Source organism: Xenopus tropicalis, chromosome 5 (assembly GCF_000004195.4).
Source record: "Xenopus tropicalis strain Nigerian chromosome 5, UCB_Xtro_10.0, whole genome shotgun sequence".
NCBI lineage: Eukaryota > Metazoa > Chordata > Amphibia > Anura > Pipidae > Xenopus > Xenopus tropicalis.
The window spans coordinates 68,294,445-68,321,903 of NC_030681.2; the positions used below are offsets into that span (position 1 = coordinate 68,294,445).

Here is a 27,459-nt window from a genome sequence, read left to right on the forward strand (position 1 = left end):
AAAGGATGAGTACGGTAACTCCAAAATGTGTGTTTATATGCATTAAATTATAAAGTGCTCTTACCCTGCACTGGCAGAAATGTTATGTTTGTTTTAGAAATACTACTATAGTTTATATAAATAAGTTGCTGTGCAGCCATGTGGCAGCCATTCAAGTTGAACAAGGTAAACAGCCAATTATTTAAGTAACTTATTCCTATTAATAATAGTACAGGTATAGGATCCATTATCTGGAAACCCATTATCCAGAAAGTTCCCAAATTACGGAAAGGCCATCTCCCATAGACTCCATTTTAAACAAATGATTCTACTTTTTAGAAATAATTTCCTTTTTCTCTGCAGTATTAAAACAGTACCTTGTACTTGACCCAAGCTAAGATATAATTAATTCTTATTGGATGGAAAACAAGCCTATTGAGTTTATTTAATGTTTAAATGATTTTTTAGTAAACTTAAAGCATGGAGATCCAAACTACGGAAAGATCCCTTATCCGGAAGACCCCAAGTCCCAAGCATTCTGGATAACAGATCCCATACCTGTACATTGAATTTGATTCTAACTAAACTATAATATATCCCAGCAATCCTATTGGGGTAGTTTAATGGTAAAATGTTTTTAGTACACTTAGGGGTATATTTATCATGCTGTGTAAAAAGTGGAGTAAAACATCAACGGTGATGTTGCTCATAGCAGCCAATCAGATGCGTTGCTTTGATTTTCTAACTGTTAAAATCTAATTGCTGATTGGTTGCCCTGGGCAACATTACCAGTAATGCTTCACTCCACTTTTTACACAGCATGATAAATAGACCCCTTAAGGTATGGAGGTCCAAATTATGGAAAAACACAATGTCCCAACTATTCTGGATAATAGAGCTCATACATAATCGACATTAGAATGTCTTACATCAGTGCTGTCCAACTGGCGGCCCGTGACCCCCCTCTGTGTGGCCCCCCACCTGTCTGGCTGCTTTGATGGCTTACCTTTGAGTAAGCATTAAATGGTATCAGTACTGAGATTAACTGGCCCCCTGCATGGTTCTCACCTCAGATTCAGGCTGTAATCCCTCTGTATTGTTTAAATATGTAATCCCCTGTGTTTTTCATACCTTCAAATACCTGCATTGTTCACCCCCTGCAGTGTTCACACCTCAGGCTCAGACTGTAATCACTCCCATTGTTCACTTCTTCACACCTCAGACATAGGTACTGTAGGAAGAGTATGGCACATACAGCCAGCATAGGGCAGGGAGGGTATGGCACACACAGGAAGGGTAGGGCAGGCAGAGTATGGCAGGCAGAGTATGGCACACACAGGAAGGGTAGGGCAGGCAGAGTATGGCACACACAGTCAGGGTAGGGCAGGCAGAGTATGGCACACACAGTCAGGGTAGGGCAGGCAGAGTATGGCACACACAGGAAGGGTAGGGCAGGCAGAGTATGGCACACACAGTCAGGGTAGGGCAGGCAGAGTATGGCACACACAGGAAGGGTAGGGCAGGCAGAGTATGGCACACACAGTCAGAGTAGGGCAGGCAGAGTATGGCACACACAGGAAGGGTAGGGCAGGCAGAGTATGGCACACAGAGGCAGCATAGGGAAGGCAGAGTATGGCACACACAGGCAGGGTAGGACAGGCAGAGTATGGCACACACAGGCAGGGTAGGACAGGCAGAGTATGGCACGCACAGACAGCTTAGGACAGGCAGAGTGCTTCCTGTGTGTGCCATACTCTGCTTGCCCTATGCTGCTTGTGGGAGGTGAACCTGGCAGGGGGTTTGTTGTGGGAGTTTGTTAGCAGTTGGAAATAGCCATTAAATGGTCCCGAAGGTGTGTAATTACGTACTGGGGGTGTTGCTCTGCTATCCACAGGGGAGGAGGAGGCATATGGAATTTAAGGGTATATCTTAATATGACATAATTCTTTCACATATGAATGACGGTTGATATCCCCACAGTAAGGACCAAGCATTTGGGATTTTGCTGTGCTACCACCATTGTGATAAAATAGGTGTGGTTTGAAGTGGGTGTGGTTTCAAAAAGGGGAGTGGTCAAAACTGGCTTCCATTAGCGGCCCTCCACCATGTATGCTAGAGAAATTCCGGCCCTCGGCACTGTAGAAGTTGGACAGCACTGTCTTACATGATGCCCTAACAGAAACCAGCTAAAATAACCATACAAATAATGAGTTTTGCTTTTAATTAAGGATTAGTACTCAAAAAAAGTTTAGGAGTAATCAATGCAGAAACAGCATCATTTTAGCCATGAAACCGTAAGCAACAAAGCTTCTAAGCACCATTGTTCTAAAAACATTTTACAGGGGATTAGAAAATGAGACATTGTGCACATGGCTTTGTTGGGAAAGGATTGCTTAAATCAGTCTTACCACAAGGATAGCTTAGAACTTGGATGTCATCAATTGCGATGTATCCTCCCCTTCCACCAGAAGCTTCAGCTTCAAAGATTACCTGTCAAAATAGCAGGGGGAAAAGGAAAATGTTGTTAGGAACATTTCAATCAGCAGCAAACTTACTGCATTTACAGACAGTCATCAGAGAAAAACTCTCAGTCTCTAGTCCTTCTGGGAATTTTTTACCTTCTTGACATTTCACACAATTTCTCTGTAAATAGATCTAAACTAATGCATATACTGGGGATTAGTCTAAATAGTAATCTACTTAGTCCAAAAAAATAATACATCTACAATATCTAATACCTGGATTAAAGTGCAAAAGGTTAGTCAGAAGAGAGGCCAAAGTCTTGTGCATTAGAAAGTATGCTGCATACACTAATCGCACACTTATAATGTGTACAATAGAAATTTACATTAACAGAAGAAGAATTGTGGGCCCTAGGATGCCCAGTCTGACACAGTCCCTGCATTTCTGTATATGCAATCCTAAACGCATTGCTACTAGGCAGTAAAAAACGATTTCCCTGCAGTATCAAGTGTGCTACGCCTTTGGTCCTTACTTTATCTGACAAGAAGATGTATATGTACAATCTTTGTACCTTACACAGAAAGTAGAGCCAATAAAAATGGTGCATATGCCATACAAGCACAAATGGCACACATAATGCTTACAATGGGGAATAAATGTTGTAACCGGGTCAGATATTGTGGAGTAGCTATGTGTTCAATTATAAATCTAGAAATCCTTTACAAACAATATAATTATCTATTTATGACTAATATGGAATTTTAGCATTAGCTTTCTATGTAAAATTCTCCCTTAGGGTCAAGACACACAGACAACTAGTCTTCATGACTTTTTAAAAAGTCACAGCCTATTGATGTGCAGTAAATCAGTGTGCAATTACTCATGGCGACTAACCACCCCATGTGTCTTTGCCCTTAATATAACACCTACAGTAGTACTTAAAACACAGTAAAGACTTGAAAAGAAGAGTGTAATTATAATATGGCAAAAAGGTGAAATCTAACTGAATTAATATTTTTGGAACATTTATGAAGATAACTGCCCTGGTACTAAGCAAGGGTAGAACTATATAAAAAAGGAAACACTAACTTCATTCAGTAGTTCAGCGATGTATTTTTCTTTTGAATTGTGAAAAAATTTACTTTATGCATAATTATCTTCAAGATCGTTTCACTTCTACCATGTTTTAGTTTCAACGAACAATTAAGTTTTATACATCTTTTTTTCTTATACCCTATATCAGTGCTGTCCAACTGGCGGCCCGTGACCCCCCTCTGTGTGGCCCCCCACCTGTCTGGCTGCTTTGATGGCTTACCTTTGAGTAAGAATTAAACGGTATCAGTACTGAGATTAACTGGCCCCCTGCATGGTTCTCACCTCAGATTCAGGCTGTAATCCCTCTGTATTGTTTAAAAATGTAATCCCTGTGTTTTTCACACCTTTTAATACCTGCATGGTTCACCCCCTGCAGTGTTCACACCTCAGGCTCAGGCTGTAATCACTCCCATTGTTCACTTCTTCACACCTCAGACATAGGTACTGTAGGCAGAGTATGGCACATACAGCCAGCATAGGGCAGGTAGAGTATGGCACACACAGGCAGCATAGGTCAGGGAGGGTATGGCACACACAGGAAGGGTAGGGCAGGCAGAGTATGGCACACACAGTCAGGGTAGGGCAGGCAGAGTATGGCACACACAGGCAGGGTAGGGCAGGCAGAGTATGGTACACAGAGGCAGCATAGAGAAGGCAGAGTATGGCACACACAGGCAGGGTAGGACAGGCAGAGTGCTGCCTGTGTGTGCCATACTCTGCTTGCCCTATGCTGCTTGTGGGAGGTGAACCTGGCAGGGGTTTGTTGTGGGAGTTTGTTAGCAGTTGGAAATAGCCATTAAATGGTCCCTAAGGTGTGTAATTATGTACTGGGGGTTGCTCTGCTATCCACAGGGGAGGAGGAGGCATATGGAATTTAAGGGTATATCTTAATATGACATAATTCTTTCACATATGAATGATGGTTGATATCCCCACAGTAAGGACCAAGCATTTGGGATTTTGCTGTGTTACCACCATTGTGATAAAATGGGTGTGGTTTGAAGTGGGTGTGGTTTCAAAAATGGGAGTGGTCAAAACTGGCTTCCATTAGCGGCCCTCCACCATGTATGCTAGAGAAATTCCGGCCCTCGGCACCGTAGAAGTTGGACAGCACTGCCCTATATGGTATTTTATTAAGACACACTTGAGATCCTGAGAATTGTGCCATGCACAGATGGATGTGGAAGCCAGCTAGAAGAAATGCTTCCAGCTAACTGAGCAATGTATAACCTTCTCATCTCGCCGACAGTTTTTTAAGTTGCTTCCCTATGAAAGCCACACCAGTCTCTGAAATGTGATGTGACAGTCATTTATCGATGCAGCAAATCAGCAAAGTGATGCATCATGTTAACATCTTCCAAAGCATTTCTGCTACAGATACTCATATAGAAATCTGTTTTATTTTTTATTTATACCATTCGCAGGGCTGCAGCTGTTTTTGCAATGTAAAACATATCAGGCTGAAGTAATCTCGGCTTGTACTATATTATTTAGTAAATCAAATTGCAGTTGTAGGTATTACTCAATCAGATTTTACTAATTATGGGGTAAGGTACACAAATGAGTGGCAGGAGAGCCTATCAAGCTTGACATATGCAAATAAATCAGTCTCATTCTGATTTATTAGCAATACTTGTACAGCACTCATACAGTACCTGAAGGATGTGCCCACATCAGAAGAGAAATAAGCCTATGTGCTTGCTCTCACATTGTATATGAGGCTACCAAAATATCACTAGTAACTTTCCAGCTGGCCTGCTCCGTTTAAGAATGAATAGGAGCCTGTTTCTACTACCCCAGGAACCACTAGTCTCTTCCGTTGATAGTTTGTGCACTTGTGCACTTTTTTTATATCCAGTTCTAGTAATAAACTGATTAACACATTTACACCATCATCCATTTACCTTCTTATAAAATTAATTTCACAAAAAGGGACTATTCTGCAACATCAGGAGATTTATCTCCATGAGAGGACACTAAGTGCTGTTATGGGAAAGCACATAAGTAAGATTCACTTTAGACATTACATTAAAAATATTGGTGGTTAGTCCTCACTAGAAACCACTATCATTCTACTAAGGACATATATGTAGATAAAGCCAGGTCAGGATTGCAGGTATCCATTTGTCAAAGCAATACAAAAAGTCATTTTGCAGCCAAACCAATTCCCCTGCACAGATCATACCTGCCTTGGGTACCAGACAACCTATGGGCCCTGGCCCCTGCTATAACACAATTACAATCATATCTAATATTATGACCACAGAGCTATATAAAACAAATCCCATGTTTTAATCTAATAGTACTTACAGAACACCCAGATAATCTTCGATAACCCGGTGGCCCCTACAATGGGACAAATTTTTAAGTTTAAGTAACAACTTAAACCTTGTTATCACTCCACTTTTGAGCAAACTAATGAGTGAATCTCAACTTAGTTATAAGTCTTCACAAAAATATTTTTATACTTTTTTTCCTGACAGAACTGAGCGGAGAGTTTCTAAACAGAGCCCAGGCATGTCTTATTTCTTGATTTCCCATGCGTTACTCTGCACTGCAGTTTTAAAAAAGAACATTTGCAAATTGCCCTGCCATTCAATTTACACATTCTAGAAGTGTGCTTGTAATACTAATTGCATTAGCAGTATTAAAAATAAATTGCCATACTCAATCTATTCCTGTACACAAACACACATCACGTTTTTTAAAAACTGAAATTGGTCACACACTCTAAACTATATGTATAATTGGTAAAGCGCTTAGTTTCTCTGGCTTTATTTTATGGATCACGTTAAAACAAATGTTTAGTACAAGTGTATGCTGTAAATGGTTGTATATGAAGGGCACATATACACTGGTGTTTCGCAATACGTTGCCCTGTGGTGAATTTTAACTGTGTTCCACCGTGGGGAGCGTAGGAGGCAACACAGCTCATTCTTTCTTACCGGCCTGTACTGACGCAGATGAATCCAAACACCACAAGCAGGTGGGACACATCACGATACATTCAGCATTTACATGTACCTCTGTCAGTACAGGCCGGTAAGAAAGAATTAATTGTGTTTAGTCCTGAAATCCCCTGTGGTGAAATGCAGGAGAAATTCATTGCAGGGCGAGACGCCTGTGTCATACCTCCCAACATTTGAAAAAATTAAAGCGGGATAAAGAGAAATGGCATGAGTAGCGCAACAAAAATGTTTTGACCATGCCCATTTTAGCAACCACACCCCCTAAATACCACTCCCATTTGACTACATTTGGCAGGTTATATAAAGTTTGAACACATTTCTGGGGGGTTTTGGAGTTGTTTTATGTGTTATTACAGTTTTGCTAATGCAGGTGAAATTGCCCTTTAAGCTGGTTAGTCTCAGTTCCCTCAAGAGACCTGTTTAGCTTATTAGTTACAATTGTATTTAAGTGCAGTTGTGGCTTGTTAACTTTCTGGGCCCTCTGTCAAAAGCCCACTTATTTAATTACGTCAGAGAAACAATGTATCGAAGTACAGGTGAAATCTTTTTTAGCGTTCAGTGCAGGGGATCGATCAAAGGCAAATGAGGGACTTTGCAGTAAGAATCCGGGACTGCAGGTTGAGGTGTTAAAAGAGGGACTGTCCTGTAAAAATTGGGACAGTTGGGAGGCATGCCTGTGTGTATAAGCTCTAAGACAATTTCAGTCAGTTTACAGGTTTAGGCCACTGCCACACCAGGCTGATTCAGCCCCAACACTTGCCTCAGCCTACTCTTAGGATTGCTCCTGGAGCCACTACACCAGCCCTTGTGCAGGTACTCTGAGCAGAGCTCAGTGGCAAAATGCATACTTATGCATTTCAGCACCAAAACCTACTGCATGTGCCTGCAGTCACAAGGATAGGCTGAGGCAAGGTGTAGGGGGTGATGTTTGGCCTGCGGATCAACCTGTAGCGGCAGTAGCCTTACAGGTTTAGAACCTGGACTGCCATCTGGGTGGTATGGATTAATTACCATAGCAACCAGGTAGCTTGGAGCTTCGAGTTAGAATGGAGAGGGTCTGAATAGAACGGTTTTCAGATTTTTGGTTGTTTAGGCCAGTGATTTCTAGTTGCAGGCCACTAAAAAGTACTGTTCACTTCCAGGTTTCGGTGAAAAATGTAGGCATTTCCACCGGATACCAGAGCTATCAGGTTGACAACTCTGTAAAACGTAGTATGGAAAACTCCAATATTTGGAACATCCCCAGGTCTTAAGTATTCCAGATAATAGATCTTATATATGTAACTCTTGCTTTGCATACAAAGTAGTCACAATTATGTTTTTTTATTAGCCAGGCAAGCAACATAGGCGCAATCCTAAATACAGTGGTGTGAAAAACTATTTGCCCCCTTCCTGATTTCTTATTCTTTTGCATGTTTGTCACACTTAAATGTTTCTGCTCATCAAAAACCGTTAACTATTAGTCAAAGATAACATAATTGAACACAAAATGCAGTTTTTAAATGAAGGTTTACGTTATTAAGGGAGAAAAAAAACTCCAAATCTACATGGCCCTGTGTGAAAAAGTGATTGCCCCCCTTGTTAAAAAATAACTTAACTGTGGTTTATCACACCTGAGTTCAATTTCTGTAGTCACCCCCAGGTCTGATAACTGCCACACCTGTTTCAATCAAGAAATCACTTAAATAGGAGCTACCTGACACAGAGAAGTAGACCAAAAGCACCTCAAAAGCTAGACATCATGCCAAGATCCAAAGAAATTCAGGAACAAATGAGAACAAAAGTAATTGAGATCTATCAGTCTGGTAAAGGTTATAAAGCCATTTCTAAAGCTTTGGGACTCCAGCGAACCACAGTGAGAGCCATTATCCACAAATGGCAAAAACATGGAACAGTGGTGAACCTTCCCAGGAGTGGCCAGCCGACCAAAATTACCCCAAGAGCGCAGAGACAACTCATCCGAGAGGCCACAAAAGACCCCAGGACAACGTCTAAAGAACTGCAGGCCTCACTTGCCTCAATTAAGGTCAGTGTTCATGACTCCACCATAAGTAAGAGACTGGGCAAAAACGGCCTGCATGGCAGATTTCCAAGGCGCAAACCACTTTTAAGCAAAAAGAACATTATGGCTCGTCTCAATTTTGCTAAAAAACATCTCAATGATTGCCAAGACTTTTGGGAAAATACCTTGTGGACCGACGAGACAAAAGTTGAACTTTTTGGAAGGTGCGTGTCCTGTTACATCTGGCGTAAAAGTAACACAGCATTTCAGAAAAAGAACATCATACCAACAGTAAAATATGGTGGTGGTAGTGTGATGGTCTGGGGTTGTTTTGCTGCTTCAGGACCTGGAAGGCTTGCTGTGATAGATGGAACCATGAATTCTACTGTCTACCAAAAAATCCTGAAGGAGAATGTCCGGCCATCTGTTCGTCAACTCAAGCTGAAGCGATCTTGGGTGCTGCAGCAGGACAATGACCCAAAACACACCAGCAAATCCACCTCTGAATGGCTGAAGAAAAACAAAATGAAGACTTTGGAGTGGCCTAGTCAAAGTCCTGACCTGAATCCTATTGAGATGTTGTGGCATGACCTTAAAAAGGCGGTTCATGCTAGAAAACCCTCAAATAAAGCTGAATTACAACAATTCTGCAAAGATGAGTGGGCCAAAATTCCTCCAGAGCGATGTAAAAGACTCATTGCAAGTTAGCGCAAACGCTTGATTGCAGTTATTGCTGCTAAGGGTGGCCCAACCAGTTATTAGGTTCAGGGGGCAATTACTTTTTCACACAGGGCCATGTAGGTTTGGATTTTTTTTCTCCCTAAATAATAAAAACCCTCATTTAAAAACTGCATTTTGTGTTTAATTGTGTTATCTTTGACTAATAGTTAAATGTGTTTGATGATCAGAAACATTTTGTGTGACAAACATGCAAAAGAATAAGAAATCAGGAAGGGGGCAAATAGTTTTTCACACCACTGTACATGCCTTTTCCAAACTGACGTCTAAGAAGAAGTAGTTATTCAAAGTTTGCAGTAACAAGAGATGCTACAGCAATATTGGCCAGCACCCTGGCAGAATGGGAATAATAAAAATATATCACAAGAAAAGAGGAGAGCACCTTCACGCAGATGAACTGCTTCCTTCCTTTAATATATAAAAATATATACTAAAGACTTGATTTTAATATTTCTATACACTTTCTACTGTGTAACAAAACAGAAGAAGAAAAGTATGGAAATTGTGAATAAACACTGACAGATTCTAGCAATAAACAGATAAAGCTATAGACTGCTATGCTTTTGGCTGATCTCAGCAATCACAAATGGAAGAAAAATTATTGTTTCTTCAAGATGTTACTGGAAAGTGCACAACATCCCCCGCACAAACTATTTCTAGGATGTCAATTATTTCATCTAGAAATATCCATAACATAATCTGAACCCTCATCAATTTTAGTTATTAAGAAAGAGTTTGCATATCTACAAACTACAAACCACAAACCAAGGCAATTTATTTTCTGCACAAAGTGGTTATTTCTCAAAAGTAGCATTACCTCTGAGCTTGCTTTAAAATAAATGAGCAATCCTGTTAGGAAAAACAGATCTTATTTTGCTTTGTTAGTCTTTTTCTGGAACCGTTCACAGAAACAATTATAAGTATATTAAATCACCTCATGTGCCATTGCCATTTTAAAGAAGAGTCAGACTTATACTTCCTGATTCCAAGTAGTAATGGCTTTTAGTTGCATTTTCAAATTTTACTCTTAAGAGTCATTGCGTTGGCCCGGGTGCAGGCACATAATCTGCTCGCGTTTGCAGTTTCACACTGAATTTTGCTTTGTCTGTCTGCATCCGGGCTGACGCAATGTCTCTGAGTGCAGGCACAACCAACAGTTTTTTGAAGTGTTCCATGTGGCACTGGCCAAAGGGATCTATTATCCAGAATGCTCGGAACATGGCTGTTCCAGATGTGGGTTTTTTCTGTAATTTGGATCAACATATGTTATCTGCTAAAAAAAGTTATTCATTAAATAAACCCAATAGTATTGATTTATCTTCAGTATAGATTTATGCAGCTTAGGTAGGACGAAGTAGGATCATAGGTTTACTATTACAGATAAAAAGGAAATTATTTTAAAATGTTGGTTTGCTTAAAATGGATTCTATGGGAAATGATCTTGCTGTAATTTGGAGCTTTCTGGATAACAGGGTTATTGATAAGAGATCCCATACCTGTATGGGTACAGGTTTTTCTGTTTTTATAGTAAAAAAAAAAAAAAAAAAAACACTTTTGCGGGAAATACAATATTAGTATGGGAAGCTATGACATGAGTGTTTTGGCCTCTGTTGCTTTCCATTTGATAACATAAGCAGTTAAAATACCAGGGGGTTATGCAATAAAAAAAACTCTTTGCCCAGGAGAAGTAATCTATAGCAACCAATCAGCAGGTAGAATTTACTGGACACAGTAAACATCTTATTGGTTGCAACAGGTTACTGCTCCTTGGCAAACTTAGTGCCTTTAATTACAAATGGGGGTATGTGTGCCAAAAGTTAGCATTTTCTGAATAAAAGTATTTTGTAGGACAAGTTCCTACAATTTCTTCCTACAAAGATGCTATAATTACTGCTCTATCCAGTCAAAATATCAGCTAGTTATTATAGTTCATATAATCTTTTATTAGAAAATACTATGCTACTTTGCATCTACTGTCTATCAAACGTCCCTCCCAAAAGGTACACACACAAAGCTTTCCCAGCCAATTTTAGGCTTGTTTCAGCATTTATCTAAGGAACATGCCCTTTAAATGCACCATTGTATATAACCTACCAAACAATGAAAAGTATACTATATTGTTCAATAAAGTTATAAATAGATCATATGTCAGTTTAGCAAGAATAAATAAAATAAAATTTATCCAACATGTAGAAAATAAAAAATTCTCAGACTTCTAGAAAGGGAAAATGATATAAGAGAGAAAAATAATTTCACTACTGCTTCCAACAAAAGTAGGACAAAGGGTGATGTGATATTGAAAAGATTAAAGTGGACCTGTCACCAAGACATAAAAAGCTGTATAATAAAAGACCTTTTCAAATTAAACATGAAACCCAAAATAATTTTTTATTACCACATCCATACCCATTATAAAAGCATTTAAAAATCCCAGCTGTCAGTCATATATTGCCTGCCCCGCCTCTATGCCTTAGGCATAGAGGTGGGGCAGACAGTTACTTTCACTTTCAATTCAGAACTTTTTAGATGTTGCTGCTCCTCACATTCTCCCTCCCTCCTCACCATGTAATTATGTAACCAGTTTATGGACATGGGCATCAGGTCCCCCCATACTGGCACAGAAACAAGATATTGGCAGGATGCAATGCCTGCTTTGATAACAGTGTCCACAAAATGGCCCCTGCCTGCTTGTTGCAATTGTGAATTCCAAGGCTGAAGAAACTAAGATTAAAATAATTTATATAGTGGAAGTAAAGTATATTTTGCTTGACAACCACAATAGAAAACAATTTGGAATTATTTCTTAAGGTGACAGGTCCCCTTTAACTTAATGCAATTAAGAAGAGTTTGGGCTCTAATAAAACTAAAAGGTCAGCAGTTGACTGATGGACATCCCCTCTAAGCCAGAGCTGCTGCTACCACTCAAGCAGGGACACTCAGGCAGCAGCCCCCCCCAAAGTTACCAGGGGCGGCAAAAAGCTTCTGGTAACTTTAAGGCAATTCAGCTCTAGTGCACTAGAGATGTGGCCCCTCTGGCACAGGAAATGCGCAGAACTGCACAGTAAATCTGGCAAAAATTACAAAGAGGGTATTTTTGTGGTTACATGAAAAAAAAAAAAAAAGCATACACAAAAAAAAGTGGTTTATCATTTTAGCTTGCGAGCATTACAAGGGTTTGGTTTTGCTAACAATTCAGGCAGCCCTGTTCTCCTGCAATTAGTATGCCCCAGTGAACAATAAAGCTATTACAACAATTGACTTGTTTTGCAATTCTCCATGATAAAATGCCTTGAGTAAAACCAATGTGCTGTAACTGAACACCTCATTTCCAAGCTGTATCCGTGCAGTGCTAAGGGTAAGCAGCAGACATGCTTAATTTAATTTGCTTTAATTTTAATTATTTGCAGAAATGATGATCAGTGTTTCTATTATTTGTTAACATACTGTTAACAGTGGGCATTTAATTTTTATGATAAAGATACAAGGGCTCTGGCACATGGGGAGATTAGTCGCCCGCGACAAATCTCCCTTGTCACGGGCGACTAATCTCCCCGAACTACCATCCCACCAGCGAGCCAGTAAGTCGCCGGTGGGATGGCACACGCTGCGCAGGCGATTTCGGCAAATCTGGGCCAGTGGGTGGGAGGGAGGGCAACACACAGCGTTGTTAGGCCACTGCTCAGAATACTTCTACATGGAACAGAGGGTGCAGTTAAATAGCAGCCTATGGGTGAAGGGCAGCCTATGAGAACAGCCCATAAAACAAAAAAACAACACTATACACTCATCTGTCAAAACTTCTATAAACATTAGGCAAAGGAAAAATAAAGGAAAAAAATGTTCAGTGGTCTTTTAAGTGATTTTACATTGCTGTCTACTTGATTTTATATTCTAATTCCTGCAAGATGCAAGGATGCATTGTATTCTGTTTAAAAAGGGTCTGGAAACAATCAGTCTTTAAGTATACGTCATAATCTCTTTCCTCTGCTTCTCATTGTGTTGCAGTGCAGTTTAAGGTAGCTCCTAAGGAAATCATTACTTTTGCCCAAATACAGATTTAAAAGTTGCTGATTAGTTCACACTGCAGCGAAAAGCCAGATAACAGACAGTTCTATTTAGAGAAATGTCTCTCTATCCTGACACTTCAGAACATTACCTGTACTCTATGGATGTGAACAAGGCATTCCAATTTATTCTCTGAGATGCTCATCAGGATTAAAACAATGTTTCACCAGATGAATTATCTTATCTGGAACTATGCATACCATAAGTACTGTCTCAATGAGGTATATAAAGTATATGTGCCACTGAGCCATAGCACAATACTGTATGTAAACATATGACAACAAATAAATATTTTTTTTTTTTTTAAATTATATTGGCTCCTTCAGAGTAACCAGCTTGCTCAGTCTGAGTAGACTAGTGGTGAAAATTCTCATAATTCTCATCATTTAAATAGCGCCAGCAAATTACACAGCACTTTATATTAATTTATAACGAATCAGGATCTTGCAATCATTTAATAGAAACAGTTTTACAATCTAAAAATAGAATTAATCTACTCTACAAACAGTCCCAAAATAGGCATTATTTACAAATATATAACATGATTTGCAATGTATTCAAGTATCCTATTCTTTATTACCCCTTCCAAAAGCTTTCCTACTACTGATGTCAGACTAACAGGCCTATAGTTTTCAGCATACCTCCCAACATTTGAAAAATGAAAAGAGGGACAAAAAGATTTGGTGCGTGATTTGCCCACGCCCCAATTACCACACCCCATTAAAGAAAAATACTCCATTTATATAGATGAAATGGTGGGATCAGACGCAAATGTGCTATACCCTCATACTGAACAACCTAAGGAAAACAATATAGCAACTCCTACATTAAACTACAAATATAGAGAGAAGGCAGTCAGTTATAAGTGAGTTATAACTATGTACCAGTTTTACCCCCCCATACACAGTACCCCCATACACAGTAGCCCCCCCAATACACAGTAGCCCCCCCAATACACAGTAGCCCCCCATACACAGTAGCCCCCATACACAGTGCCCCGCACACACAGTACCCCCCATCCACAGTAGCCCCCTATACACAGTACCCCCCATAGGGCTCCGCCTTCATCTGCGGCTTCTCTCCTTATGCGGCAGCGACAGGCTCTTTTATAAGGTTGCGCCCGTGCGTAATGACGTCACACGTACCCAGGGGTGCAACCTTATAAAAGGGCCTGTCGCGCTGTATATGGAGCCGCATAAGGAGAGAAGCCGCAGGAGAAGTCGGAACGTCCGGCTCCAGCCAGCGCATCCCGCAGGACAGTTGGGGGGTATGGTTTTCAGGCTGAGCACGGGATCCCTTTTTAAATAACAGCACCACATTAGCAATTTGCCAGTCTCTTGGTACCATGCCAGACCTCAACGAATCCTGAAAAATTAAGTGAAGATGTTTGGCAATCACAGTATTAAGCTTGTTTAATACACTGGGAAGAATAGCATCCAGGCCTGGACCTTTGTTTACCTTTACATGTTCAAGGCTCTTGAATTTCCCCCCGAGTGACCCATGCGTCAGTTGTTATATCACTGGAATTGAGTCCATTAAAAGGAAAGCCTTGATTGGCTGGCTCCTCAGTTGTGTAGACCAATAAAAAATAAGAGTTCAAAATGTCTTCCTTTTTCCTGTTCTCATAAACCAACTGACCCTGCTGTCATAATAAGGGTCTTGCCTTTTTTTTTTTTTTTTTTTTTACTATTTACATATATTCATATATAATTTTGGATTAATTTAACTCCTTGCTGCAATACTACCCCTTTCCATCTCTATTTTAGCTTGCCTGATAGCTTTTTTTGCATGCTTTATTTGCTTCCTTGTACCTGATAAAAGTTTCTGCTGTTCCAGCACATTTTTTCTTACCAACCTCAACACTAACACTTTTATTCAACCATAAATATTTTGCTTTGAGCTTGATTATTTTTTCACAATTCATACTTTTTTGCACCATAATACAATGTTGTTGTGAAAAAAAAAAATTTTTGGTTATCTATAATTCTATAAACCTAGTTTTCAGGTGTTTTTGACATTCTTTCTGCTCCTTTTTTTATAATTGCTTTTTCACTTTGAATCTGTTTCATAAATGACTGACAATCGTGGAGATTAGTTTAGTCAAGATTAGTTTTAGCTGTTCAAATCAGCTATGAAGATATGCGTAGTTACACATTTCTCTTGTGTTTATTGGTTGTAAAAAGCCCTATTCAAACTAAATGGCTGAGCCCGTGGTTACATAGTGGCTTGCTTTAGGGCTCTGGCACACGGGGAGATTAGTCGCCCGCCTCTCGGGGCAAGTTCCGCGATTTCAGGGAAATCGCGCCGCCGCGTATGCCATCATCTCACCGGCGATTTACATTTTCGCAGGTGTGATGGCACATGGAGAGATTAGTCACCCGCGACAAATCTCCCTGTTCGCGGGTGACTAATCTCCCTCTCTAAAAAGGTATTATCCCTTACTTTCCCTCCTTGCTTCATACTGCACATGTGTTTCATTCCCTCCCCCCCTCCCCTCTGCCAGATCCGCTTCTGATTGGCTGGTGGGCATGTGTAGCTCAGAACAGGAGACAGGATCAAGTTACATGCTCAGAGAATAGGAAGGCTGCCACTGGCAGCCTACAGGAAGGGAAGAGAGATTTCAGTGATGTCACTGTAGTCTTCACACTGCTGTAGGCTGCCAGCACCATATCTCAGAGAAGCAAGCAGAGATCTGGGAATTTAGATATGCAGTAAGTACGCCAGTAAGTACATGCCTTTAGACTTACTTTTAATTTATATTAACCTTTCATTGTCCTTTCATAAACTATAGCAGTGCTTCTAAAACAAACATGCAATTCTAACCATTGCAGAGCAACAGTACATTATAGTGAAATGCACATAAAACCCTTTAATATTTTTTTGTGTTAATGTTTTTGTTTTTCCAAACATAAAAGAAAATTATAGCTAAACTGAGTTTCATTGCAGTGGAATAAGAATAACACAGGGAACAAATTTAATATCAGGATTTATTATTCAGTAAAATTATGAAATTCAACAAGCATCTGAATAGTTTTCCAAAGCACCATATAAATACATTTCCCTTAGGGTAATAGCACACCAGGAGATTGTGATAAATTTGCGCAACCATAGGCGACTAATCTTCTGAAAATGCAATGTCTGCATTTAGAATAAAACAAATGTCTGATCAGCTTTTAAAGGTTTAGTGTACACTACGTTAAAAAAGGGCTAGAGAGAAGGAAAATTAATAGCTACAAAAGCAATCGAAAAACATTCTCCTGCATTTTTTTTCCAAAGCAAACAACCCTAAAACAGTTACAGTAGGTTGCTCTAAGGCCAATGTCAGACAGGTCATTTTCTCTACCAGCACATATGTATCAGCTGAGAAGTGCTGATCTGCTGACTTTTGCCTTTTTGGGCCGTGACACAGAGAGATTAGTCGCGCCGCAACAAATTTTCGTTGCCGTGGGCGACTAATCTGCCCGCAATGCGATCCCACCAGCTAGAAAAGTAAATTGCTGGTGGGATGGCATATACGGTGCCGCGATTAGCCAAAGTCAAATTGTGGTGCCGCATATTCCATCCCACCAGGGATTTATATTCTAGCTGGTGGGATGGCATGGTGGGATCAATTAGTTGCCTTTTTGCAACCCTGCTTGGGTTTTAGACCAGTAGTGCAGAAGCAGCAGCTAAAGCTCTGCTTTAAGTGATTCCTGGGACCCTACTTTGTAATATAGGGATGATAAAAAGCAAACAAGAAATGCAAGCACTATTCCTGCCCTACAGCTATATATTCCATCTTTCTGTTGCTATCACTACTTTCCTGATAAGAGTTTTAATCTCCTGGAACATCACTGTCCTTCACAGCCATTAGATACCTATAGGGAAGAAGGCAGCATGATCATATTTAAACCTGTACAATTAAGATAGAAAAACAAACACAAACAACAATACGCACATATTTAGTGTCAGTAAAGTCACCGGACTACAAAAAAAATACCCATCTGACAGTATGAAACATAGATAAAGTTCCTTGCCAACTTATAATTCTTCCTGTGCAGCTCTTAAATGTTTGTAATTAAAGTCTAAAGTGCATTGGCAAAGCAATCACCTTCTGTGCCCATAACAGCCAGAGCACAGTTGAGTGCCAGCAAACTATAGCTCTTGGCACTATTTTCAAATCTAGGAAAACAACGGTTTTCTGAACTAAGAGAATTCATTAAAATTATAATAAAATGTGACTGCCATACTGCAAGCTAAGGATCAAGCCTGGAGGACCCATATTAATGCACCAGAGCACACAAACAAAAAAAGCAAGATATTTAAATAAAAACAATGGGGGAAAAAGAAAGACCATCCTAAATCCCAACTCTGTACAAAACAAAAAAAACAAACATTAATTAGTTAGGTATTGAAAAAAAATTGCATATATGCCTACTAGAATATCAACTTTTCAACATATACTTTTGTTTAGAATAGATATTTTTAAAAAAAATTAAATCAAGCTATGTACAGGATATGTTGCCTACCAACTGAGATTCATGCTGTGCTTGTTTACTAATGTTTCAGCTTTCTTGAGAAATACCTACTTGTTTCCGTCAGGAAAATCTCAATTTCTGATGCCCCCATAAAAAGGATCTAGAACTTGGCTTTTTTTTAGTATGTTTCTAATATGAAATACTCCACTACAGGTGAGGTTAAGTGTCAGGCGTTTCAATTTCAGCATGCGGAGTTCAACAAAGGCAATTTTGAGCAAAGCCAAGTTCTCTCATTTGCAATTAGAAAGCCACCAAGGTGAGAGGTTGGTCTTTGTACAGATACCCATTATTCTTTATTTTAGTTTTGACAGTATCTGTAGATGATGATGCATGTTTTCCAGGACTTTCTTTTTTGTTCATAAAAAGCCTTTACTCTTTAAGGGCCATGAAATATGGTAAGCTCTGTCGCCCATGGGCCACAAAGCACCCGAAGTACCTGCCTTGCTGCATCCTATGGAATCACCTCATGTACAACATGTGGCAATCCCAGTACAAAAATCTGAGAAAAATGTATATTCGTGCAATTACGATCAGTGATTTCAGTGAATTTGGAGAAGCAGGAATTGTTGAGCACTATATCACCCATGTGGGTGATAAAGCACCCTATATGACAAACTACTAATTCTTTAACTTAGTCCAAATAATATTTACTTCTCTACAAGCAGCAGCAGCAGCATACTGCTATTTGCAATGGTGTTCATAAGTATTTGTACTTAGTGCAGGTGAGGGACCTTGGTTTTCTGCAAAAGGGATTTTTCTGTAATGTAAGCCACACAGTACGGTGTCACCCACACTAAACGCACAGTAACACATGGTGGATGATCTGCTTTAATTAGCCTGTGTTTCCTACGGAGGCTAAGAAGAACGGATCCACTCTTATCTGCAGCTCTGTTTAGCATCAGAGTGAGGTACTGGGTCAGCTACACTGAGTGGCCTTCAGAATAAAAAAAACAGTATGCATTTTTGGGCAGAAATCTACTCAGTGTAGCTGCACCTAGGCCAATCCAGTGCATGTCTGCGGAACTGTATGTATCTGTGGATGAGAGCAGATTCACTTTTTTCAGCCTTAGTAGGAAATGCAGGCTGAGAAAAGCAGATCACCCATGGCGTGTGACTGTGTCCTATATCTCCTCCATGTATAGAAGTTAATGTGCTAAAACATTTGAATTAACAAAAACTGCAAAAGATTACATGATTCATGAGACACATGTTTTAATGCTGGAGACTGGGGCTGACTTCTATGCAAAGATATATTCTCCAGAACGTATCATGTGCCATTACCCAAGGATCATAAAAACCAGAAAATAGATTTCAAACCTGATAAAACAGACTACTGCATGTGTTGGCGATGTATAACATATAATAAACATAAGTACTACCGGTATGTGAAGTAATCATAGCCATCCGTCCAAAATTAATACAGTGGATTGAAATGGAACAGAATACAGAACACATTTGTATAAGGAAAGTTCTGCACTTGCAAGCTCTACAGGACGGGAACCTCCTTACTCTTTAATATGTGGCATTTTTTTTATTATTATTTCCAAATGGCTGTTACATTAACAATATGATGAAAACTTTGATATTAATACCCTTGGATGTAGAATAAGATGGTCATGCAGGTGTCCTATCACTTTTGGCCATTTAGCAAAAAATCATGATTCTAATAATAAATTGTGCCATAGAAAGAAATCTCTCAATACAGAATTCTTGATAAGACAGCAACAATTGATTTCTCAGACAAGTAAAATGATTAATCAGACATAAACCACAATAAAAACCCTAAGCAAGCTCATACAATAACCTGCTCTAGTCTGGTTTAAAGAAAATTAAATATGGCCATACATAAGCTGATATTGGTGGACAAAAATCTGATAAGTTTTACTGTGGGTTGATGACAGTACCCAGGGGCCTAACAATTGAATCTACCCAATTTAACATGCCAAATAACCTTGTATTTGGCAACTGCAACAAACAAAGAGATCTTTGTTTGTATGGCAAGCTTATATGCAAACTCCATTTCCCGGGTTTGACATGAGTTATTCAGTTCAGCTGAAGTTATTTATAAATAAAAAAAAAAAAAAAAAAAGCGGGGGGGGGGGGGGAATAAACACTTTTAACTTCCAAAAATAAAAATAAATGTATTTTTTCATTTACAGAGACATATCTGATTTCACAAATTGAAAGGAAACCACAAGTCTGTCTGAGATAACAGGGATCAGACTCCCAACCTCTATTACCGGTGTTTCCCTAAAAATAAGACAGTGTCTTATATTTATTTTTTCTCAAGAAGACACACAAGGGCTTATTTTTAGGGGATGTCTTATTTTTATTAAGTATAATACAACAATCTATATTTATTCAAATACAGTTAATTCATCTTCTTCTGGAACATCGTCATAACTCTCCAGACGCAGAATTCCATCCTGAATTTCTTGCGACTCCATTTCCACTCCGTACGCGCATGCGCAATAGGATGCCCGCAACCATGGTTACCACACGCGCATACGTGAACGGCTAGGAGAAAGGAGTGATGCGGTTGCCATCCACGCACCCGCACATGTGCGAATGGCTCGGAGAAAGGAGTGATGCGGTTGCCACCCACGCAAGTGCGAATGGCTCGGAGAAAGGAGCTGTGGCAGATAAAAGGTATTCCAGTCTTCCTTACCACTCCACAACGAAATGCATAGCTTGGCTATGCAGATATGCCGCATAGCCCCACCCATCACTGGGTGTTATTATCGGGGTAGGGATTATATTTAACAAATGCATAAAAAACCTGCTAGGGCTTATTTTTTGCGTAGGACTTATTTTTGGGGAAACAAGGTAGGTTAACAGTGTAATGCAACCCTCTGTGCACACCTATGTAAAAAGCAGAAGGACACTTCAAATGGAACATAGCGAGGGGCTGCATTACACTGTAAGCCATAAGAGCATCTGGTCCCAAAGAAGAGATGTTGCCTCTAATGCAAATCAAAGATTACGAAATGTATTCTTTGTATTCTTTACCTCTGCTCTTAACTAATTCAGTCACTTGTCTTATTATAAGTTCCTTGTCATATTCTCCGTTCCTCTCAGAGCTGTTGTCTTTTCACAACATGAACACCCACTGCCAACTCTTACCTGAAAAGCTTTTAATCTTGCTGCTCCTTACCTCTGGAATGCTATCCCTGAATTCCTCCACAGGAAACACTATCTTAACTTCAAAAAGAAACCCAGATTTTGCCTTTTGGAGCCTTTTGTTCACTTTTGCCATGATCTTTGTGCTTTTACATTTTATGCTAACTTAGACTGTAAGCTCTATGGGGCAGGTACTTTCTTTCTTCAGGACTTTGTGTCTCTTACCACATGGTACTTAATATCTGTATATTTATACTTCTTTATGATTGTCCTTCTTGTGTGTAAATTTCTATATTAAACAGCCCTAGGTTACGGTACACAAATACTGGCAGACACAGTCTGGCATGGTTTCCTCAATTAGTGGCATTAGGTATGCCTTTTAAAAAATGCATTTATATTTATTTATTTTCAGAAGTCTTTGTGCTTTTTTTTGAGATTTTCTATTGCATGAGCTAATGTCAAAAAGGGGGTTATATTTTCCCTGCATATGTGTGCAATTTCTGCCTTTAAGACCTATATCTGTAAATTTAAAGTGGTATGATGGTAGTAGCATGCTCCACAAACAGCAATATTTCTTACATCTGAACTGCATTTAATGCTTGAGCATGGTTATTAAAGAGACAGAGCCCAACAAATAATGTATTTAATGTCAGTCTTTTAACTTTTAATCCTGGCAGATTAAACTGGAAGAAAAGTGTCCAAACTCAGTCATGTCATGGCTTAAATGGAAGCTCCCTGTCACTGCTGGTGGTTTACACCACAACACATGTGCTATGTGCCTAAAACCCACTAACAGATATTACAACACCAGACATCTAAGCACTAATAAAGCCCTTTCAACACAGTGATAGGAAAAATGCCCATGCTGGTTTCTGTGCACATTACTAGGTTTATATGTTACCAGAGCTGTTACAACAGGAGGTGATTTAAATACACAGCAGGCAGCAAAGCTGCTGTGCCAAGAAAGAAGTGGAGCAAAGTAATGGGGTATTTTCTGGGAAAGTCACTTCTCAGAAGGCAATGTGCATTTTCTAATGTCCAACTTTTAAAAAGCCACAATATTCTCCATTTGTTAAAACAAAACAGTTTTCATTATAAGATAATGAATTTAAACAGAGCATAGCCTTATTTATAGTTTGGCAGGGGCAGATCCTATCATCTGAAAGTGGACCTGTCACCCAGATATAAAAAGCTGTATAATAAAAGTCCTTTTCAAATTAAACAAGAAACCCAAATTCATTTTTATATTAACACATCCAAAGCCATTACAAAGGCATTTAAAAATCCCAGCTGTCAATCATATATTGCCTGCTCCGCCTCTATGCCTTAGACTTTCCCCCCTTCCTCCTAACCATTTAACTGTGTAGCCAGTGAATGGGCCTGGGCATCTGGTCCCCCATTCTGGCACATACACAAGATTTTGGGGTGATACAAAGGTTGCCTTAATTACAGTGTCCACACCTGCCTATTTGCTGTGATTGTGTAATTCCGGGAACTGAAAGAATATATTACTTATATAGTGTAAGTGAAGTTTATTTTGCCTAACAAACACAATAAAAAAGAATTTTGAATTATTTCTTAGGGTGACAGGTCTTCTTTAAGACCAAGGCACAGCCATCCCAGGTAGTCAGAAATCCTTTACTCCTTCAGCTAACACAAGCTGGGAAAGAGAAATATGATTATATCATATTTATATCGGCTAAATATTGTGTTAACGAATATGGATATATCCCTTTAAATTAGAATTGTTGCAGCTCTTATGTTAAATTTATTTGACTGTATAAACTAAAATGTAGACTAGAGCTTCTTCAGCGAAACTGTTATAAAAAATCAAAATGGTATCTTTTATAATATATCATACCAATCACTCCACTGGGCTGTAGAAACTGAAAATTTGTGTGTGCGATTTAAAATAATAAAGAAAACACAAAGAGTATTGTAGTAATGATACCTGTGTGTGATTTTGCACTGTGTTACATACTTTTTTTGTTATACAATGCATTGGCAGTTAATTTGGTCATACACGCTCCAATAGTATTGCACAAAACCAATGGCCTTAGAAAAGATCACTCTTGATACGTGTATTGCCACCTCTAGTGTAAACAGGTCACAAAAGATTTTTTATTTTATTTTTTTTAGTTGTGCTTTTTTTCCTACTTGCAAGTGGATGTGACTTAGAATTTAACTGTCAATAAAGGAGATGAATGCTTGGAAATTATTTACAAAGGTTCAGAAAGGAGGGAAAAGACTAGGGTGGGGGGGGGGGGAAATGTAACAAACGTCTGTAACGGAAAAATTATTCACAACGCGAAAATGTATGCCTTTGTGCGAACAAATTTGCCTTTGCACAAGTTTAATATGGGCTTTACATATGCAGAAACTGTTTTGTGACCACTTCCAAAAGTAAAGGAAAAAAAAAAAGTTTGCGAATGTTACAGTTCACAGTGTATGTAATAAAACCTCTTAATAAAAAAGTTACTAAGTTTGCTTGCTCCTAAAGAGTACGCCACCTTCAAGCATACCTTAGTCTGCAATGCGATAAATCTATATTAAATTACAAAATGTGATTTTTTTTATTCTTATTTGTGCACATTTCTTTCAGTTAACAACTTTTATTACATTCACCCCATTACAGACAAATATTTTTATATTTAATTTATATTTTATATTCAGCCAATCGATTCTAAGCAGAGATAATTAGCCACAACAGAAAGCTGGACTGACTAATGACTTCAATTGGTACATTAATGTAGTTTTTGGATAGAAAACTAACCAAACAGTAAATAAAAAAAAAAGACACTGTAGTGTCTAGGCTTAAAATGTAATAAAGGATTGTTTCTATAGCACTGAAAATGTGTAACACTTCACTGGCAACTGCTGAATGGAAATAACAATGTAGTTATCAACAGCAGATGAAGTAAACTGGTTTTGTATTCTGAGGGATTAGGCATAGAAATAATTATGAAGTCTGTAATTATATTGCAAAGAATCACAAAGGCTTTCATAAGAAAAAAGGCATGTAAATGTAATGGTGGAGATGCAATTTAAGAATGCTGCATGTGAGAACAAAACAAAGGAAATTATACTGTTTTGTCTGACATTATAGAAACAATATCCTTACCTCCCAAGCAAGGGGTAAAGGGTTATTATAACTCTTATTTTATGCTTAAATTTGGGTTTGCTTAAAATAAAAAAGACATACATCCATTTTTTTTGCCTGGAGCAGAGCATATTTTTGCTCCAATTTTTCTACAGAATTAGCAATGCAGAAAGGCCAAACAAGGGCTACTTTCAATTTTAGTTATATTTACAAATTACACTCTAACAATGTAAATTAATGCACACAGGAAAGCTACATATAACTATATTTTCTTTCATGATGATAAAAAAAAAAAGTCACCATAGTTTACTATAGTCAGCCGGCTAGCTATAAGCTTCCCTATCACTTCTTAGGCTGATGGTACACAGGGAGATTAGGCCCCAAGGTTAAACCTTTGCCACTGTGGGCATTCAGTCTCCCTGAAATGCTTTCCTATTGGCATTAAAGTGAACAGCTCGTAGGAAAATATACACTGCACTTTGGTTTACGGCAACTTTAGAAAACAAAGGAAACTTGGGGTGACTTTGGATAATAAAGCGCTGTGTATATTTTACCACTATTGATTCACTTTACTGTACATGGGAAAACATTTAGAGGCCTAGATTTAACCACAGCGACAAATATCTGCTTGAGCCACAGGTCTACTTTGTATAACTATGCTATTAAAAAAGGTCAGAAGGGGGCATGGCCTAGAGAATGATTAGAATGACTTTAGAATGAATTTGGTTGCTATTTTTTACACAGCATAACAAAAAGGCCCCATAGACTGCCAAATTTCATACATCACAATTCTCTTATATACAATGGCATAATGTTAGAGAGCTGGCCCAGCTTACACACTCAAGAGGCACACAACGGGTGCCACACAAGCTGATCTTTTGTCAGATTTATACACCTACATGCTTGGCCACATACAGTGGATATAAAAAGTCAGGCAAAATGTCAGGTTCCTGTGCGGTACAAAAATAAGACAAAGATAAATAATTTCAGAACTTTTTCCACTTTTAATGTGACCCATGGCTTACTAACAGGCTGGTACCTGGTTGAATAAACTTACTTTTCACTTCAACAAAAAATGGATAAGTATTTTTTATTAACTTTATTCAAAATCGTTGTGTTTAACTGTTGGGTTTAATATTTTCAAAAGTATTTGCTGTTTTTGGTGATAATTTACACAGTTTGGTGAACTATAAGGCTTACAGCAGGTTTGCCAGAAGTTACATTCCTTTGTAATTACCCTCAGTTTGAGGTGGGTGGGGTTTGATTAGTTCTACAGTTAGTAGACTGTATATATAGACCTACTGGCACTCCAGTGGAGCTTGCTCTGGTGGCTGGTGCTCTTTAAGTGATTTCTCTTTAAGTGGGGGCTCTGTAAGTGGAGTTATAAAAACAGGAGTTAGTGGAGCTCTGTAAGTGGCGTTATAAACACAGTTAAAAACTAAGGGATTTAAAACAAGGTACTAAGTTTGCATTTATTTCAAGTCTTTTCACTTATTTCTGTTTAACTGTTTCTGTAACTGGGAGAATGAGTGGCAGCAACATTGATGGTCTGACACAATGCACAGCCTGCCACATGTATGCAGTTGTGGAATAACAGTTCCAAAGTGCATACCTCTGTTGTGGTTGTGAGCCACTTTAGAGGCTCGCGTTAGGGCCCTAGAGGAAAAAGTTGCAACACTGCGTTCGATTGACAATCTTGAGAGGGGTCTCTTGCTTACTGAGCAGGAGCTAGCGGGGTTAGATAATTTGGGGGGAGGGGAGCAGCGAAAGGATGATAAGGTAGTAAGCTGGGTGACAGTCAATCTAGTGTGGGGAAAAGGAAGAGGGAGGCTGCGCCAGGGTTTGCGCATCCCAGATTTGCCAGGTTGTGTGAAGAAGATGGTAGTGTGAACTCTGGACTGGTGGTTCTAGATGAGGCTGACCTCTCTAACAGCCGGGAGACCAGTTGCTCTAGTAGTGGTGGGGAGGAGAGCAGAGCTATGCCTAAACAGATGGTGGTTATAGGGGATTCGATCATTAGGAAAGTGAACAGGGTAATCTGCCGAGCGGATCACTACAACCGAACAGTTTGCTGTCTTCCTGGTGCCAGGGTTCGGCATGTGGTTGACCAGGTTGACAAATTATTGGGAGGGGCTGGGCATGACCCGGCTGTCTTGGTACATATCGATACTAACAGCAAAATGAACGATAGGTGGAGGACCTTAAAGTGTGAGTTCGGGGATCTAGGCTCTAAGATTAAGCAAAGGTCCTCCAATGTAGTCTTTTCTGAAATTTTGCCGGTGCCACATGCAAGTTTAGGGAGACAGCGGGAGCTTAGGGAGCTAAATGGGTTCCTAGAGCACTGGGCTGACTTTTCTTTGGGGTATAATCTATACAGCTGTGACGGATTGCACCTGGAAGGGGGTCTGCTGTGCTAGGGGAGAGAATAGTTAAGAGGCTAGAGGAGTGTTTAAACTAGATAAGGGGGGGGGATGGGTGAGGTAGAGTTTTGTGGAAAAGCTAGTGTAGACGGAGCAGTGGGACTAGTAAAGGGTTGTGGGGGAGGAGTTAGGGGGGCATATAGTTTATCAGATAAGGAGCTTCCATTGTTACAAGGGAAACAGACTAATTTTCACCTTAGCTCTAACTCTCCGTTAGCTAATGTAAACATCAGAGGGAAAAGTAATAATCTCAGCTGCATGCTAGCTAATGCATGATGCTTGTCGGGTAACTTAGGGGAGCTGCAGGCTATTGCATGTATTGAAAATTATGATTTAATTGGTATCACGGAGACCTGGTGGGTGAAAAATGGTTATACACTTTTTAGGAGGGACAGAGAGATTAAAAAGCGTGGAGGGGTTTGTCTTTATGTAAAGTCAGATTTAAAGCCATGTAATAAACACATTACCAATGAAAACGTTGAATCTCTTTGGGTAGAAATTTCAGTAGGGCTGAAGGTCACAAAGAAAATAATCATTGGTGTATGCTATAAACCACCCCGTATAGATGAGGGGGGATGAGACCCAGCTACTGTTGCAAATGGAGGAGGCTTCACAACTGGGTCAAGTTGTTATTATGGGGGACTTTAATTATCCGGACTAAGTCAGAAAAAGCTAGTAGGTTTGTAAATATGACAACTTTTTATTTCAGGCGGTTCAAGAACCTACTAGGAATGACTCTATTTTGGACCTGGTGATATCTAATAATAATGAACTCATCTCTAACATTTGTGTGGGTGAGCATTTGGGGAACAGTGATCACAACATGGTCGTCTTTGAGATAATGCTGCAGAGACAGCTCTATAAGGAAATAACTAAAACGCTGGATTTTAGACGTGCAGACTTTGCCAGTATAAGGGCATCTCTGCAATGTATCAACTGGGAAAGGCTTTTCATAGGGTTAGACACAGAAGGAAAATCTTTAAAACATTGC

General features: G+C 39.4%; 1 protein-coding gene across 20 annotated transcripts in view; it reads right to left on the reverse strand.

Moving 5' to 3' along the window:
- Positions 1 to 27,459, reverse strand: part of ptprk (protein tyrosine phosphatase receptor type K) — a 272,356-nt gene that overhangs the window by 163,567 nt on the left and 81,330 nt on the right. For all 20 annotated transcript variants that reach the window (XM_031902319.1, XM_031902315.1, XM_031902316.1 and 17 more), the window contains exon 4: positions 2,388 to 2,469. In XM_031902319.1, the coding sequence (XP_031758179.1) occupies positions 2,388 to 2,469 (82 nt within the window). The remainder of the gene's footprint in view (positions 1 to 2,387; positions 2,470 to 27,459) is intronic.